Source organism: Nyctibius grandis, chromosome 26 (genome assembly GCF_013368605.1).
Source record: "Nyctibius grandis isolate bNycGra1 chromosome 26, bNycGra1.pri, whole genome shotgun sequence".
NCBI lineage: Eukaryota > Metazoa > Chordata > Aves > Nyctibiiformes > Nyctibiidae > Nyctibius > Nyctibius grandis.
The window spans coordinates 6,759,410-6,776,490 of NC_090683.1; the positions used below are offsets into that span (position 1 = coordinate 6,759,410).

Here is a 17,081-nt window from a genome sequence, read left to right on the forward strand (position 1 = left end):
GGACCCCCCCGCTCCGCCGCAGCTCCCAGCGCCATGGCCCCCGGCCGCCTCGTCCTGCTCCTGAGCGTCCTGGGGGCCCCGGCGCTGGGCGACCCCGGCCCCCTGGAAGACGTGGTGATAGACAGATACTCTATCCCCAAAATCTGCCTGCGGGAAGTCCAGATGGGGGATTTCGTTCGCTACCACTACAACGGGACCTTTAAAGATGGCAAAAAGTTTGACTCCAGGTATCGCCCTCGGCTCCTTCCCCACTGCATGTGGCCCCGGGCGGCCGGGCGCTGCGGGGGACCCCTGCATGCCTCCCCCCGGCCCGGCTACCGCTCGCCCCGCCGCACCCCCGGGGGCCCGCAGGCAGCGGGGCGAGGGGCGGGCAGCTGCCTGCTGGGGCCACCCCCGGGCCACCCGGCTGGGACCCCGAGGAGGGCTTATGGGGGCGAGGACGGGGGGCCCGGGGACCCCGGCGTGGCCCCGAGCGCAGCCCCCCGCCCCGACCCCACCAGCCCGCGCCTGGGTGCTGTCGCAGCCCCCCTGCCCCTCGGGGACCCCGCGGAGCCCTGGGGATGCCCGCGGTGCCCGCACACCCTCAACTCCGGGTGCCACGGGGCACGGGGAAGCCCACCTCAGGCATGGGCAGGATTTGGCCCCTAACTGGGACCCTTTGAGCTCAGGAACATGCACTCGCGTGTGCTGCGCAGGCAGGGAGAGCACTGAAACCGCTGTGAAACGTGGCAGCGGCGAAACCCGCTCATTACCTAAGAGGCTTCGCTCTCGCTGGCCTTAGTTTTCCTCGGCCCGGGCATCGGTCCTGCCCCGCTCACGCTGGCTGTAAATCAGTTTGTGTTGGTGCGGTCCCCGATTTCCATCGCCGTGAGCATCAGGGACATGGTGAAAGGGCAGAAACAAACTGGGCCGTGCTGGATCAGCCCCAGTCCCGCGCAGGAACAAACACGTCCCCGATGGGCATTTTTCAGAGCCCTGACAAGGAAAGGGATTCTGCTCGGGTTCAATGTGTCTTACCTCTTGCAAGCACGAACCGGGGAGAAAGTAACTGAGACGAGGGCTGCGGCGGCCGCTGCTGCGTGCTGGGGGCCTGGGGAGGAGAAAGCATCAGTGGCACATTAAAAGGGAGGAAGGATTTCAGCTTATCTGAAATGGCCCCAGTTGCTTCTTGGAGTATTTTAAGATTTAAAAATAAAAACAAATTTGCAGTTTAAACACGAGGCCTGGGACGTCGTCTTTGCTCCTTGCTGCATAAAGCTCCAAATGTGCCTTATGCGAAATGATTTGGAAGCAGCAGAGGCCGGGCGCTGCCAGCCTCCAGCCCCGATCGCCGGGCAGTGCAGGATTGATCCCATCAGGATCAATGTCTGTTTGCTGCTGGGCGTCTGCCTGGGGCACAGGGACCCGCTGCCTGTGGTGGGTTACCTGCACCCCCGTCCCCCCGCTCTGCCCCTGTGGCGGGTGGGCACCTGGGAGCCCTGTGCCATCCCTCTGTGTTCACAGGGCTCATGGTTTGGCTCTGGATCTGCCCTGAGCTCTCGGTGCTGGCACTGAGCATCCCCAGCACCTTTGGGGGCTTCACCCTTTGCCCACGCGCTGCTGACGGGTCTGTCCCTTCGCCCCAGCTACGACCGAGGGGCCACGGTGGCCGGCGTGGTGGGCGTCGGGCGGCTGATCACTGGCATGGACCGGGGGCTGCTGGGCATGTGTGTGAACGAGCGGCGTCACCTCATCGTGCCCCCGCACCTGGGCTACGGCAGCATCGGTGTGGGTAAGGGGCCGTGGCACGGCGGGGGCAAACCCCCGGGACCAGGGTTAGTGGGGATGGAGGTCGGGCACCCAGCTGGCAGGTGCTGGCAAAGGGCGGCTCCATTGCTGGGGCACTGAACAGCCACGGCAAGTGGTGCCTGAGCAGGGAAGGAGGGGTCCTGACCCCCTGGCTCTGCTGCTTTCCAGGGGGGCTGGCACGTGTGGCTGGCAGCCGAGGGCAGCCACGGGCTCGGGGGGGCTTTAGGGGACAGAGCACTTGCCTGGGCTTGGCGCTGGTCCCACCTCAGGAGCTCTGTCCTCGCTGCCGCCCCTTTAGCGGGGCTGATCCCCCCAGACGCCACCTTGTACTTCGACGTCGTCGTGCTGGACATCTGGAACAAGAAGGACAAGCTGCAGGTCACCACCCTCTCCAGGCCCGAGCGCTGCAACCGCACCGTGGAGAACTCGGACTTCGTGCGGTACCACTACAACGGCACGCTGCTGGACGGCACCCCCTTCGACTCCAGGTACGGCGCGGGGATGCACCCTCGCCTCGGGGCACGGGGCACCGGGGGTGGCAGGGACTGGGGGACGCTGGCCTGGGGCAGGATGGGGGGCCCATGCTGCGCCCCAGGCAGAGCAGCCTCCCCCCGTGCTCTCCCTCCCTGCACCCCGGCAGGGCAGGGCAGTCCCGTGCCCCCCAAACCAGCCTCCTGCATGGCACCGCTCAAGGCTGGCATGGCCCCGGGGCCATCCCCCTCCTCACTCCTTCCCACCAGCTACAGCAAGGACAGCACCTACGACACCTACGTGGGCACTGGCTGGCTGATCAAGGGCATGGACCAGGGGCTGCTGGGCATGTGCGCCGGGGAGAAGAGGAGCATCATCATCCCCCCGTTCCTCGCCTACGGGGAGAAGGGCTACGGTGAGCTGGGCATCGCCCCGTCCCTCCCAGCTCTGCGCAGAGCCCCCACGGTGCCTCGGGACCCTCGTCCGGGCTGACCCGCGTCCCCTCCCCAGGGACCGTGATCCCACCGCAGGCCTCGCTGGTGTTCAGCGTGCTGCTGGTGGACTTCCACAACCCCAAGGACGGCGTCTTCCTGGAGCACCTGGAGGTGCCGGAGTCCTGCAAGCGCAGGGCTGTGACCGGGGACTTTGTCCGCTACCACTACAACGGCACGCTGGTGGACGGGACGCTCTTCGACTCCAGGTGTGGGGAGGGAAGCGGCCGAGTGGGGACATCCCCCGCTGTCCTCTCCTGCCCGGTGCTCAGCAGCAAGGAGAGGCTGGGGATTTGGGGGGGAAGGTGGAGGAGAGGGCGGTAACGGGCACGGAATAGGCTAAAAAAAGCCCATAGCTGTTTGCTGCCTCCCTAGGAGCGAGGTCTGGCTCCGGGGGCAGCCGGGCAGAGGGGGAGAAGGGGTGCGGGTTGGGGTGCAGGGGTGGGGGACCAGGCTCTCCTGCCCAGCGGCGCCGGGGGCTTCTCTCGCTGCAGCTACTCCCGCAACCACACCTACGACACCTACATCGGGAAGGGCTACATCATCCCCGGCATGGACCAGGGCCTGCAGGGGGTCTGCGTGGGCGAGAGGCGGCGCGTGGTCGTCCCCCCACACCTGGCCTACGGGGAGAACGGAGCAGGTAAAGGGCAGCGTCCCCTCTCCAGCCCCGCGCCCCGGCACGCTGCGGGGCTGACAGCGGGTAGGCGCTGGCCAAGCAGGGCCAGCTCCTCACCCCCGGGGCCACCGCCATCCCCGGGGCTCTGGGCGTTGGGAAGGGGTGTCATGGGCAAGGGAACGGCTGGTGCCAGCACGTGCAGAGCCAGGGCTCCAAGGGACGGGCACGCCACAGGGCTTGGGGAAAAGCAGGGAAAGGCTTTACCGGCCCCGGCACTCCAGCAGCTCCTCCGGCAGCTCCTCCAGCATCTCTCCTCACGCTCCTTTTCCAGGGGACAAAATTCCCGGCTCGGCCGTGCTCATCTTCGACGTCCACATCATCGACTTCCACAACCCCGCGGACCCGGTGGAGATCGAGACCGTGTACCGGCCCGAGGGCTGCAACGTCACCACCCGCGACAGAGACTTCGTCCGCTACCACTACAACTGCTCCTTGCTGGACGGCACCAGGCTCTTCTCCTCGTGCGTGCTCACGGACGGGCTGCCCCGAGCGCACCTTCCCTTCGCAGGGCCGCTGAGCCGGGGGCACACGGGCACCGGGGCAGCCCTGGGAGCATCGGCACTTTGCAACGGGCAGCACCGGAGTGTCGGCCGTGGGGCCACGGGGCAGCGCAGCGGGGTGGAGGGTGTGGGATTTCGGGGCACAGCAGGATGGGTGGTGCAGGGTTTTGGGGTGTGGAGGGATTTCAGGGCACAGCAGGGCAGAGGGCACGGGATTTGGGGGCACATCGGGATGGAGGGCACGGGATTTCGGGGCATGGCGGGGCTGCCCGCTGGGTCTGAGGGGCTTGCTCAGCCCCGCTGTCTTCTCTGTGCCTCCTGCAGCCACGACTACGAGAAGCCCCAGGAGGTGACTCTGGGGACCAACAAGGTGATCGAGGGCCTCAACAGCGGCCTCCTCAACATGTGCGCGGGGGAGAGGCGGGTGCTCATCGTCCCCCCGCACCTGGGCCACGGGGAGAGCGGAGGTAGGGGAGCGGCGTGGGGCCGCCCGCGCGGTGCGAACCGGGGGGTCCTGCCCTGCCGAGCCGCTGCCAGGCTCCCCCACGCCGCAGCAGCCCTCGCCTGTGCTTGCAGCCCGGGGGGTGCCCGGCAGCGCCGTGCTCCGCTTCGAGGTGGAGCTGGTCTCGGTGGAGGAGGGGGTTCCCGAGGGCTACCTCTTCATCTGGCACGGGGAGCCGCCGGCGAACCTCTACGAGCAGATGGACCTGAACAAGGACGGGGAGATCCCCGCCGAGGAGGTGAGCGAGGGCCCAAGGGGCTTGTGGGGTGCAGGAGGAGACGGGGGCGCAGGGGACCCCACCCCGGGGAGCAGCACCCGAAGGGCACCCGGGAGCCTGAAGGGCCGGGCAGGGAAAACCCCAGCCCAGAGCATCGCTGCTGGGGGCGCAGGGGCTGCCGGTGGCACGGGCTCCTGCCGTGGTGCTCGGGCCATGCCTGGTGCCAGCTGCGCGGAGCAAAGCATCCCTCCCCTCTCCCCGCTGCAGTTCTCCGCCTTCATCAAGACGCAGGTGGCGGAAGGGAAGGGCCGCCTCATGCCCAGCTCCGACCCGGAGAAAGTCATCGCCGACATGTTCAAGAACCAGGACCGCAACCAGGACGGGAAGATCACCTCCGAGGAGCTGAAGCTGAAGTCGGACGAGGACCAGGAGAAGATCCACGAGGAGCTCTGAGGAGCGGACCCTGCTCTCCCCTGGAGACAGGACTCGTCCTGGCCCTGCCACGGCCGCTCTCCCCCGCTGGCTGCCCCGGGAATCCGCCCCTGCCCCTCCCCAGCCCTGCCGAGGGGCATAGTTTGATTTTTTCCCCCCCTATTATTTAACTGAGGTTTTTTTGATGTGTTCCTCCTGGGCAGGAAAACTCACCAACCCCCAGCTAATAAACCCAGGCAAGAAGGTGGGAAACACCCACGTTCTTGGGAGCCTCGATACCCCCGGGGACGGCAGCGCCCGCGTCCCCAGCCCCTGCCCATCCCCTCGTGCCCCCCGGCCCTGCAGACCATCCCTGTGCCGTGGAGCGGGACCGAGGATGCCAGGGCCCTGCCCCTGCTGCCAAACCCTGCTTCGACCCCCCGCTCCCGGCTCCCACCAAGGGCCGGGGCAGCAGCGTCCCCTCCCCGAGCCCCTTCGTCCTCAGCCAGCGACTGCAGGTCCCGCTCCAGCCCCCTCGCCCGCCCGCGCTGCCTCCCCGGGGCGGGCAGGATGGGGCTCCCCCTCCACTTCTCCCCCAGCATTTCATAGTTTAGGGTTGGGGTTTTTTTTTTATATAAACATATAAAATCGTTTCTCCTCTCTAAAGAAAGAGAAGCCTTTTGTGCCGGTCCCTGCTGCTGGCCCAGCCCCTGCTCCCCGCTGCCATCCTCCCCCAGACGGGAGCCTGGAGGGGGCTCAAGGTCCCAGAGCGAAACCCTGATGTCCCACACACATCTGCCTGGACCCCCCCAGAGAGCGGGGACGGGGCCTGGCAAACCCCTTGTCAGCTGGGAGAAGGAAAGCAGGAAGCCTCTCCCACCCAGGCCCTGTAGGAGCAGCATCGTCCCCACCCACAGCAACAGCCCTCAGCAATTGAGAAAAATCAGCCCCGTTTTATTTTGATGCCTAATTGCAGGTAATTAACTGGGCGCTCTCAGGTTTGCCAGCTGTGACCAGCACGGCTCCGTCACCTCCCACCGGCTCCAAAAGCTTTCGTGGAGGTAAAAAACACAAGAACAGGACAGTGCAAAGGGTCACAGCGAACCCCTCAAACAACTTCTACCTTGCACCAAATAAATCATTTCCACTGGTTTCCAAGGAGTTTGCCTTCGTGTCGGGTTCCTTTGGCCTCTCCTCCCCCCTGCGCACCCGTGGGCTGCAAACAGCACCCAGCCTGCCGCCGCCGGCACCCGGACCCCCCGCCCAGGCACCCGGACCCCCAGCCCAGCCCTCGGCACACGCACTTACATCTTCGTGCGGCGGCACCAGGCGAGCTCCGTGGGGGGGGGCTGGAAAAGCTGCTTTCACAGCAAGGGCTGTAAGGGAGCAGGAGGGACGGTGGGGCTGGGGCGCAGGGCTGCGGGGTTTCTGGGGGGCTGCGCCAGGCAGGGCCATGGCAGCCCCTCGGCAGGCGGCATCCCTGGAGCTCAGCCCCGGCGCTTTGAAGTCCACAGAAAACGGGACAAGAGAGAGACTTGTTTTCTTAGACAGGAACACAGGAAAACTAAACAGCCTCTGTCCAAACCAGGTCTGTCCTCAAGCCACAGCAAACGATCTCTGTGTGCTCGGGCGCTGAAGCAAGTGCAGAACAGCCCTACCTGAGACACAAAATGGTTTGTTGTGGCCTCAGGCGCTGGCTGGGATGGAGCCGAGAGGGATGGAGCCGAGAGGGATGGAGCTGAGCCGGGCACAGGTGGGGCAAGGGGAGTGGAGAAGCCTCCTCCATGTCACCCCTCCCGCTCCAGGACTGTCCGAAGGGGGTTAGCCAGGTCGGGATGGGCACAAGGCACGAGAGCCGGGGCAGGGAGCCCGCCCAGCCTCGGGAGGGAGGCCAGCAGGTACCAGAAGATCCGCTCCAGCTTTGCCAAGGGAAGGACGCTCGCTGCCCAGGCGCCCTGCCGCGGGGCCGGAGCCGGGACGCGGCTTTCCCAGCTCATGTCTCGATGAGGATGTAGCGGAGAATCCCGTTGACCACGTCCAGCGTCTCGTCGCTCTCCAGCACGATGTCGTAGGCATCCAGGTACTTCCCCCTCCGCTCTTCCACCTGCAGCACAGCCACCGGGACGGGGTGGAGAGGAGAGGAGAGGACGTTAAACACCAGCAGCTGAGAATGAAGATGCTGCAGCCCCAGCCCTTGCATCTCCTGACGGTAACGAGAAGAGGGGTCCATGACCACCCTGACAATGCCCCAGGTGCACCGGGAGCTCAGCAGACACCCCCAGCTCCCTCCGCACACTCCACGTGAGCTCCTACGAATCTCTTGCACCCCTCAAATCACTGGGGCAGCTGCCTGCCCCTCTCTGCTGCCCCCCAGGCTTCCCACCTGGGGAGGGCTGGCAGGGAAGCAAGACAACCGCTTCTCACACCCACCTTGTCGTTGAGAAAGCCGATCTTGAGGATGTTCTCCACACTGGGAACGCCGTCTGCCATCGTCAGGTCACCCATGGAGTCCCCCAGCAAGATGATGCTCGTCCGAGCGCTCAGCTGCTGGAAATACTCGGTACCCTGCAGGACGCTGTTGTTCTTGTTGTAGGTGTGGATGAGAGGTCCCTTGAAACGCGTGAGGACTCCCTGCGCAAACAGGACAGACACACTGATCCCGCAGCGGTCCCTCCGCTGTGCCGCAGCCTCAGTACCCCTTCTGGAATGGGCACGTGGGGGGATGCCAACAGGGGCCCAGCTCTCATCCCAGAGACACCCCCGAGGAGCCTGGAAACCCGGCAGCCACGAAACACCTGGAGACAGTCCCAGGAGTCCCCTTGTGCAGGGCAAGCCCTTCCCAGACGGTGAGAAGAAACCCAAAGGGTGGGGATCCTGGAGACCTTGGTCGGGGCCGTGCGCTGCCCCAGAGCTGGGCAGGGGCCATGGAAAGCCGCAGGCAGGGGAGCCCGGGGCAGAGCAGGGCCCTTGCAGAAGGCAGGACTGTCACACTGTCCCGTGCTCCCTCGAGGATGGCCCGTCCCTCCGCACCACCCGTGGGAACAGAGGGCTTCATTGTAAGAGACGTGCAATTTTCTAATGTGCCTTGGGACATTTCAGGCTTTAGTACATCAACAAAAGCCTTCCAGGCTGCTTTGAAGGACATCTGGCCCTCAGATCAGGAGAGACCGCTGCGGTTAACTCCATCCTCGCCCTGCACCAGGACGGAGCACGCAGGCCCAGGCCCAGGGATGGCAGCAGTGCACCTTCTGCCACCAAAAAGCAAGTCTGAAAGGCGAGGAGTCCCCGAGATGGCGAGCAGATGCTCGGCTCTCCCCGCACTCCTCACCCCTCCTCTGCTCGCTCTTGCTGTTGCTCCAGCCCCTGGTGAGGGCAGGGGAACCCCCAACACTCACCGCACGCGGGAACTCACGTTATCATCAAAGTCCATGTAGTTGGACACCACGTTGACGTTTGAGTAGAAGACGTTGGCCTGACGGATGATCTCTTCGAGGATGTCACCGATGCCCGCAGAGAAGATGAACATGGGGACGTTGTGCTTATGCAGCTGATCAAATAATTCTTTGAATCCATCCCTAGAGCAGAAGGGTCCATCACACCGTGCTACACCCCCAGCTCGCAGCGAGGTGCCCGGTGTGCCGTGGGCTGCTGCGCGCTCAGCCCAGCTCCGGGGCTCCTCTTTCTGCCTGGGGCTTCCCAAACAGAAACGCGTGTGAGCCCTGTGAAAATCACGAGCTTTTCGTGGCACCAGCATTTCTGTGCTGTGCTCAGCACGTGCGAGGGGTGCGCAGCGGACCCCCAGGCCCCTCCTGGGAGCAGCACGCGGCGGGGAGCTGCACGGGGACACGAGCCATCTGCCCAGCACCTCCTCAACACGCCGCTTCTCAGCGGGGGCACAAGGCACAGCGTGCCCGGACGCGTGCCCAAGGAGCGGGTGCTGCCAGCCCACCCCAAAACCGCACCCCGGGGATGCGCTACAGGTCAGGCTGGTCGTGAGGACGATCAGACATGTGACAGTCCCAGTCTGCCAGGACACGACTGCCGTGCACAAGGGGAACTTGGGCTCGTGAAAACCCAGACACACGGTACCATCTCTGCCAAGGCTCCCTGAGCCGGGTTTACGACCATCGCCACCAAGGCCAGCTTTAACAGCAAGTTTTAGCGCAACATTTTTGTGCTGTGGGTGAAATTTGGTGCTGAGCCAAGGGCCTGGATAAAGCCCAGCAGTTACAGAGAGCAGACAGAAAATCTCTCCTGGAAGGGGGGAGCTGCACCCTGTCCCCCCAGCCCGCCCTGCCCTGCAGACAGGGAGCTCTGCCCATCGCCCGTCCCCTTGGCTGCTCCTGGCCAAGAGCGAGGGAGGTGGAAGCGGGTTCTGGGCAGGAAGGAGCCAGCAGTGAACGGAGCAGCCTGCAGCCAGGAGCGAGCTCAGGCTGCGGCTCGTGGCACTGACTTTTGGCTCTTTCACGACGAGAGCTCGGCCCCAGGAAGGAAGAGATTTGCATCTGCCACGCTGTGGAGGCTGCACACAGCTCAGGGTGACAGGAAGGAGACCTGCCCGCACAGCAGCAGGAGAGAAAGGGCCACAGGCAGCCGAACCCCAAGCCCGTACCTCAGCATCACGTCCGACTCCCTGACTATCTGGGCTATGTCACCCTTCTGGATCTTCTGCTGCGACAGCAGCTCGTGGGCCCTGGTCCACCTAGGGGAAGGCAGCAGAGTGAGCTTCCTGGGCAGCAAAATAACAACTAAAACTTCCCGGTGTTGCTGTTAAGCCCAGAGACAGTTCAAGCCTTGTGTCTCGTAGTCCTCAGGGGCAAGAAGTTGCCAGGACAAGGTCAAGCTCATCAGGTACGAGCACTCACCACTCCACCATGAGGGGACGCTTCTCTTCCAGGGTCCGGTTGGGATCGATCTCAATGGGGTAGTAATGGTGCAGCAGATCCTTCAGCTGGAGCATTGTACAGATGGAAAAAGAACAGAGTGAACGTCACATCTAAAGAGATTGTAAACAATGAAAAAAGCATTTCTAAATTCCCCCAAAGCATCACACTTCCTAGTGAAAAACACAGCTCAAACCATTCTGCTGAGCAGCGTCACTCTGAGCAAACCTGGAGATCTCGGAGGGAAGCGCTGACCCCCTCCCTGGCTGACTCTCACCTTGCTTCAAACACCGCACGTACAGCTGCACACCCACCCACCCCTCCTGCTCTTGTCAGACCCAAAGGGCCCGCAGCTGAGCATGCAAATTAAATTTCCCTTTTTAACTTCTTCCATCACCATTGGCTGAAACGCAGCCTGGACACTTGCCCCGCTCCCTGCCCTGGCAGCAGCACCTACCTTCTTCTTGCCGTCCTCACTGATAACACGACTGTTATCGAGGATATCTGCAAAGACAACAAAATGCCGATGTTGTAGCCCAGAAGCACACGAAGGTGCTCTAAAAGGCGGCTATCCCGGGTCTCCAGTGCCAGCTCTTCCCAAACACGAGCCACACGTGGCACATCGACCCGAGCACAGGCTGGCTGCGGGGTCTCAACACAGCGGCACGCGCTGGTCGCAGGGCATTGCTCAGCAGGGAGAGCAGCAGCAACGTCGGCAAGCTGCAGGGTGCAAGCACTGGAAGGAGAAGCAGCAAGACCAGGAGACAGCTGCTGCAGCGGGCTGTGGGCTGCCTGGGGGCCAGCAGCCACGGCTGGAAGCGGCCAAGGCCCGGAGCTGCACCAAGAGAGAACAAGGTGGAGCGGCCAGGCTTGGCAAAGGAGGGAGGCAGAGGATAACAGGAGCCGCAGAGGCTGAGAACACAAACGTGGAAAACAAACAGAATTAGCAACAGTAAAAACAACGTCTTCAACTCACTGTGCGAAGTGGGGCAGCGCCTGCCGTTGCACCCAAACCTGCTCAGCGTCATGTCGAAGTCAGAAATGACCTGGAAGGCGAGAGAAGACCAAATCTGCGCGTGACCCAGCGCGCTCCACCTTCGCCATGGCCAGCCAAGGGCGCTGCCGCTGCCAGGGTGCAAACCCAGCGCTGGCACGTCTCACGGGAGGGCACAGCGGCGAGGAACGGGGACGCTCCTGCCAGCCGGGACGCAGATGTCCTCATCTGAGCCAGCCAGCACCCCTCCCGCCCCAGCACTCTTATCAGCACCAAATGGCTTAATCCTGTTGACTTATTGCCGTGGGTGGAGGGGGCTGTTTGGGGATTGGCTCATATTTATAGCTTGCATAACAGGGAAGGAAAAGGCCCAAGCGGGGAGAGCCGCCAGCCCGGGCGCCGATGGGGAACAGCCCGGTCCTCCCTCTCCTGGGGCTTCTCCCTCTCCATCTGCAACACGCGTGGAAGGTGCCTCCCCGCACGCGGGGTGGGAGCAGCCAGGCCACGGCCGGGGAGGCTGAGGGGCAGCAGCTGAACACACGCACCGCGGCCGGCTCCCAGCTGGGCCGGCCCCGCCACGGCCCGAGCCGAACCGCGCCGGTACCTGCAGCTTGTTGGTCCCCTGCTCCTTGAGGGACCGGATTATCCCCATCACACGCTCCGGCTGCCCGATGCGGACCGTGCCCTTCTCCAGCTCCGGCACCTGCGGGCACAGACCCCCCGTTCAGCGACGCCCCCGGTGCCCTCCAGCCCCCGCCGCGCTCCCCACGCGGGGCCGAGCCCCCCGCCCCGCTCCCCACGGACCCCGCTCCCTCGGGGCCAGCCCCGCCCCAGCCTTTGCCCCCCACCCCGGGCTCCCGCGACCCCTCTCTCCAGCCCGGCCCACGCTCCGTTCAGCCCCCGCAGCCCCCGCACTCACCATCGCGCCCCGCTCCGCTCCGGGCCGAGCCGGGGCCGCGCAGCCGCGGGGAGGAGCCGGCGCGGGGGCGGCGCCGGGGCCGGAGCGGGGCTGGGGGGTGCCCGGGGCCGGCGCGGGGCTGCCGAGGGGTGCCCGGGGGTGCCCGGGGCTGGGGGGGGGGGGGGGTCTCGGGGCCGCGCCCCCGCCCCGCACCCGCAGCGGCTCCCGCTACCGGCGCTTGCGGTTGCGTTTGCTCTGCAACACGCTCCGAGCCGGGACGGCAAAAGAGAACGGAGATAAAGATTAAAAAAAACCCAAACCCAAGGAGAGGGCAAGAGCTGTCCTCTTGCCATCACGCCTCCCCCAGCGTTACCACAAAACTCATTTAACTTAAAAAAAAAACCCCACACCGACAGGGACATGAAAAAGTCCAAAGAGTTTCCCAGGCCCTGCCGAGCCCCTCACAGCGGGGCTCCTTGGCACCCGTGTGACCCACAGCCGTGACAAAGCACCGAGGAAAAGCAGCTGGCCACGAGGGACACCAGCGAGGGGCCAGGACGCGGCTCCCCGTGCCCCCGCTCTCCTCTCCCGGGCAGCACCATCCACTCCTCCAAATTACCAGCAGACCCGGCAGTGACGGAGTATTTGTGGCTTCATCACTGACGTTAGGCAGCCTGTGTCTCAGCTGGTACCAGGGCAGTTGGTGCCCTGGTACCCTGGTGCCAGGGTATCTATCAATAGAGTGTAGGTACAGGGTCCAGCGTAATCTGGGTTGTGGTTACGCAAGGGCTGGGGGCAGCCTTGGAGCTGGGAGGACCAGGGACTCCATTGTCCGCAGAGGGGCTCACAGCCGTTGCCAGGACACCTGCCCTGCGTCTGTGACCTCATTATGGGGCATATTCCAGGTGATGCTGGAGGGCAAAGACAACGCCCTGTAGCACCTCAGAGGGCAGCACCTTCCACTGCTGCAGGCTTTAACATGGACGATGGCTCGGAACCCACCACATGCTCATCTTCACACATGGAGAAGCCGATGAGCACGATGAATTGCGTCACCTTTAATGAGCTTCGTCTGGAAGGGCAATTCTGTGATGTGATCATCAGTGTGAATGGTGTTGAATTCATTGCTCACAAGAACGTACTCTGTACCTGCAGTCACTATTTCAGGTCAGTGCTTGAAACAGGAGGAGATGGGGACAAACAGTATTTCCCAGTCTGTGTCACATCGTCCTAGCGTGTCTCCAGGGCTTACACCAGCACTACACTCTCATCCAGCAGTTACCCACAGTCCTGGTACCTGCCTGGACACCAGAATTAATCCACAATCTAGTACCTGACAGCAGCTCTGGAAGCGGTGCTGACGAACCCCTGGATGCAGTGCAGGGCCGGGAGCGTGGCCAGCCTGGCTTATCTGCCGTCGGGCAGGAGGTTTCCCTTCCCCACACACCATTATTCTCCAGTATTCTTGTTGAAGCAAAGTGGACACTTGCCCTGTTGCTCTCTGTCCCCAGCCAGAAGCTGTGACCCCATTTTAAAACAACCAGCTAGTAAAGCATTAATTAATAAACTACACAGCCTCCCAGCCTGGCTACTGCTAGTGCCCAAACTGGTGCCAGGGGAAGAAGGCACAGAGGATAAGGGGGGTCAGGGTTTAAGGCAGCAAAGCTGGTTTTTCCCCCAGCACTGCTTTGTTTTTTTCAGGGCTTTGTTTACCAGGAGCTGGAACGCAACGACACTGTATAAAATCCCTGGCATTTCACCTGCAATGATGCAGCTCATTATCGAGTACGCCTACACCACGACAGTACCGGTCAGTGCTGACAACGTTGAGGATTTGCTAGCTGCAGCAGACCAGTTCAATGTCATGGGCATCATCAGGCAGTGCTGCGAGTTCTTGAAATCCCAGCTGTGCCTGGAAAACTGCGTTGGCATCTACAGATTAACGAACTATTACTACTGTCCCGACCTGCGAGAAGCAGCCTACATGTTCATCTTCCATCACTTCAAGGACATGTGCCTGGTGTCTGCAGAGTTTCTCGACCTCTCTGTCAATGAGCTAAATCAAATCATTGAGAAGGACGAGCTCAATGTGAATGAAGAAGAGGTCGTGTTCGAGGCTATTCTGAGATGGATCGCTCATGACGTGCCGAACAGGAGGCAGCACATCGCAGTCTTGCTGAGCAAGGTTGGTGCTGGCACGGCGTGGGCCCGGGCGGCTCTGCAGAGCTGGGCACAGGGCAGCACAGCCAGAGCCGCCTTCCTTTTCTTGTAAGGTCGGAGGAAATTGCAGCCTCCTAATGCTGCTCACCAAGGAGTGAGCGTTCAGACCGTTAGGCTATTGCTATGCTGGGGAACGGGTCGAAGATGCTGCGCTGGGGTGGGGCAGGCCTTTTAAGTGCACATTTCCTCATGTTTAGAGCTGAAGTTCAGCTGTTCCTCACATCCAGGAAGGGCGAAAGTGCACATGGGATGACGTTATCTCTCCATAGGCAAAGTTTATGAGCATTTGCCCGGACAAGCTATGCTATGCACACAGCAGCAGGCGTTAGGGCAGTTTCTCTCTGCGTACAGGAAAGCACCATGCCACAGCAGTGGCAGCTCCTTGCCGTGAAATTGCGTTATTTACCCTTGCACACCCCTTTCTGGACTGGCTAAAAACTACACAGTTAATCCTCTGGTTCTCTGATAAGCTTTAGACAACGCTGTAGCCTGAAAGCAAAGCTGTCCAGCATTGGAGCTATCCACGAAGGGTACCAAGGTGTAAAGGATCTGCATTAATATTCTAACCTCCTTTTTGCATTTTTCAGGTTCGACTGGCACTGATGCAAACAGACTACTTCATGAGAAACGTCAAATCGCACAATTACGTGAAGGACAATGAGGAATGCAGAGGTATCATCAGGAACACACTGTTAGAAATAAGTGAGCTCAATGTGTTCGGCCCGTCCGATTCTGGCAACCTGCTCAGACGCCCTCGCCTGCCCTACACCATCCTGTTTGCTATCGGAGGCTGGAGCACGGGGAGCCCAACCAACACCATCGAGACATACGACATCCGTGCAGACGAGTGGGTGAACATCACGTCTGAGCATGAAAGCCCCCTCGCCTATCACGGCACCGCTTACTTAAAAGGCTTCATCTACGTCATCGGAGGATTTGACACCACGGATTACTTCAACAGCGTCAAACGGTTTGACCCGCTCAAGAAAACGTGGCAGGAGGTTGCGCCCATGCACTCGCGGCGCTGCTACGTCAGCGTCGCCGTTCTCAACGACTTCATCTACGCCATGGGAGGGTTTGATGGATCCAGGCGCCTCAGCACAGTAGAACGGTACGAGCCAGAGACGAACCAGTGGACACTGATTGCCTCCATGCACGAGCGGAGAAGCGACGCCAGTGCGACCACGCTGCGTGACAAGGTAAATGAACCGTGAGATTGCGGACGGCAGGTAAGGTTGAAGTACGCGTGCAGGATGAGGAACCAAACAGTGCGCAGCGTTACACAGTGAGCAAGTGCCTCTCCTTTCATACAGCACGTATCGAGGTAGGGACTTGGATGGAGCTCAGCCTCTTACTGGGCTACATACCTGATAAACACAGCTACCACTCCGAGTTCGTCATCTAGGTAGAAAAGAGGAGCTGTGGGAGCAGGAATGGTAACAAATGCTCCCTTTAACATGTTGAATCATTTAAAATAAAGAGGAATAAAGTTCACATAAACCTTATTCATTAAATCCTGGAGCTAGATCCCAAGCTCTCTAAGAGGCAGCTAATGATTGGCATGGCCGAGATGCAGACCGGAGTGGTAACACTCTCCCAGAGCTGCATACCACCGACAGCCCACTCGCTGCCGGACAGTCCTTTTCCTGGCCACAAGTGAAACACCATGCCCAGCTGCCTCATGCAGCTCAGGAAATGGAGAGTCTAAATCCTGCTGGCCTGAATAACTCACTGCACTTCTATCACTTCAAGCCCAGGATGACAGGACCATTCCCATGAAAAACCAAACCAAACCAACGCCCCCAAAATCCAGCCACACCATTCATTTTCTCTTCAACGTGTAACTGCCCTGCTCACACTTTTCTCCTGTAAACAGGTGTACATATGTGGTGGGTTCAACGGGTACGAGTACTTGAACACAGCCGAGGTGTATGACCCCACAACAGACAGCTGGACCTATATAACCCGAATGGCACACAGAAGAGGCGGAGTAGGCGTGATTGCATATCGAAATGAAGTGTACGCGGTAAGGGAGAAGCGGTACCTCTGCCTAACACCACCCAGCACTTGCAGTACTTCTGCTAATCAGCATTTCCTAGATTTTCAGGCTGGCCATTTGCTTGTGAGATTTAGGGAAGAAAGTCAGAGCCAGAGTGGTTGATACGCCTCCTGAGAATATCACCCCCCGCATGCTTTTTGTTACGAAAAGCGTGAGGACAATTTTTAAGCAGCTGCAGCTAAGAAATTATTTTCTGTGGCTGCTAATAGCATTAGCAGCACAGAACATTTGCTTGGTCCTGTTTATCTTCCCCATGTACTGCATTTAAACTCTGCAGAAGTGTAAAATCAGACAGCTGCAGAAAATAACTTTTGGAAGCTCCAAAAAGAACAAGGGAGCAGTCTGCAATAAGCAAGCATCGCGTTTTGAGATGGCACGCTCTCAGCAATGCCAGTGAGGCAGGAGCAGTTACCATCTCACTTGCACATGACATGGTTTGGCTGGCTTGGCAGGTGAGGAAAGGCCTACTTCAAGCCCGTACCTTTGGCATTCACAGGTAGGAGGATTTGATGGAGCCAACCGGCTTCAGAGCGTGGAAGCTTACAACCCCGTTGCCAACGTGTGGCGCACAGTCCCCGACATGTTCAGTCCTCGCAGCAACTTTGGCATCGAAGTGGTGGATGATCTTCTCTTTGTGGTCGGCGGCTTTAACGGGTTTAGTACCACTTTCAACGCCGAGTGTTACAATGACAACTCTAACGAGTGGTACGACATCCGCGACATGGGCATATACCGCAGCGCTCTGAGCTGCTGCGTGGTGCCAGGTCTATCTAACATCGTGGAGTACGTTGCCAGTCGAGACGGCTACAAGGACAACATTTCAGTGGAAGTCAAGTACACCTCTTCAACAGGTAACCTGCCTGTATAAACAGCTCCACTCAGCTAATAAAGTCTTCCAAGCAGCAAGTAACTTGTTCGAAAATTAAAACAATCGATACAGGCCAAAAGAATAATTAGTATTTAAAACTTAG

The 17,081-nt window shown here is 61.0% G+C and overlaps 3 protein-coding genes across 3 annotated transcripts; 2 read left to right on the forward strand and 1 right to left on the reverse strand.

Moving 5' to 3' along the window:
- Nucleotides 1–24: 24 nt before the first annotated feature.
- FKBP10 (FKBP prolyl isomerase 10) lies at nucleotides 25–6,217 on the forward strand. The gene is made up of 10 exons (XM_068418518.1): nucleotides 25–227; nucleotides 1,626–1,771; nucleotides 2,087–2,276; nucleotides 2,529–2,674; nucleotides 2,770–2,959; nucleotides 3,245–3,390; nucleotides 3,698–3,887; nucleotides 4,251–4,393; nucleotides 4,503–4,666; nucleotides 4,913–6,217. The coding sequence occupies exons 1-10, from the start codon at nucleotides 34–36 to the stop codon at nucleotides 5,096–5,098; spliced, it is 1,695 nt and encodes a 564-aa protein (XP_068274619.1). The 5' UTR covers nucleotides 25–33; the 3' UTR covers nucleotides 5,099–6,217.
- A 362-nt stretch (nucleotides 6,218–6,579) lies between these two features.
- On the reverse strand, nucleotides 6,580–11,904 carry NT5C3B (5'-nucleotidase, cytosolic IIIB). Its single transcript, XM_068418530.1, has 9 exons — nucleotides 11,853–11,904; nucleotides 11,538–11,636; nucleotides 10,916–10,985; nucleotides 10,397–10,443; nucleotides 9,922–10,007; nucleotides 9,669–9,758; nucleotides 8,469–8,631; nucleotides 7,487–7,687; nucleotides 6,580–7,160 (listed from the first exon to the last, which is right to left on the reverse strand). The coding sequence occupies exons 1-9, from the start codon at nucleotides 11,853–11,855 to the stop codon at nucleotides 7,050–7,052; spliced, it is 870 nt and encodes a 289-aa protein (XP_068274631.1). The 5' UTR covers nucleotides 11,856–11,904; the 3' UTR covers nucleotides 6,580–7,049.
- A 906-nt stretch (nucleotides 11,905–12,810) lies between these two features.
- Nucleotides 12,811–16,978, forward strand: KLHL10 (kelch like family member 10). The gene is made up of 5 exons (XM_068418516.1): nucleotides 12,811–12,998; nucleotides 13,533–14,016; nucleotides 14,639–15,250; nucleotides 15,928–16,077; nucleotides 16,607–16,978. Exons 1-5 carry the CDS (start codon nucleotides 12,811–12,813, stop codon nucleotides 16,976–16,978), a joined length of 1,806 nt encoding a protein of 601 aa, XP_068274617.1.
- The last annotated feature ends 103 nt before the right edge of the window (nucleotides 16,979–17,081 follow it).

Excerpts from the sequence above, each read along its gene's own strand:
- FKBP10 (XM_068418518.1), top strand. The coding sequence starts at position 34 with ATGGCCCCCGGCCGCCTCGTCCTGCTCCTGAGCGTCCTGGGGGCCCCG. Across the intron at positions 228-1,625 it reads GGCAAAAAGTTTGACTCCAG|CTACGACCGAGGGGCCACGG; the intron begins GTATCGCCCTCG and ends CCTTCGCCCCAG. Across the intron at positions 2,675-2,769 it reads CTACGGGGAGAAGGGCTACG|GGACCGTGATCCCACCGCAG; the intron begins GTGAGCTGGGCA and ends TCCCCTCCCCAG.
- NT5C3B (XM_068418530.1), bottom strand. Across the intron at positions 10,444-10,915 it reads GCGCTGCCCCACTTCGCACA|ATATCCTCGATAACAGTCGT; the intron begins GTGAGTTGAAGA and ends TTGTCTTTGCAG. Across the intron at positions 7,688-8,468 it reads ACATGGACTTTGATGATAAC|GGAGTCCTCACGCGTTTCAA; the intron begins GTGAGTTCCCGC and ends CTGTTTGCGCAG.
- KLHL10 (XM_068418516.1), top strand. The coding sequence starts at position 12,811 with ATGGACGATGGCTCGGAACCCACCACATGCTCATCTTCACACATGGAG. Across the intron at positions 14,017-14,638 it reads TCGCAGTCTTGCTGAGCAAG|GTTCGACTGGCACTGATGCA; the intron begins GTTGGTGCTGGC and ends TGCATTTTTCAG. Across the intron at positions 15,251-15,927 it reads CGACCACGCTGCGTGACAAG|GTGTACATATGTGGTGGGTT; the intron begins GTAAATGAACCG and ends TCCTGTAAACAG.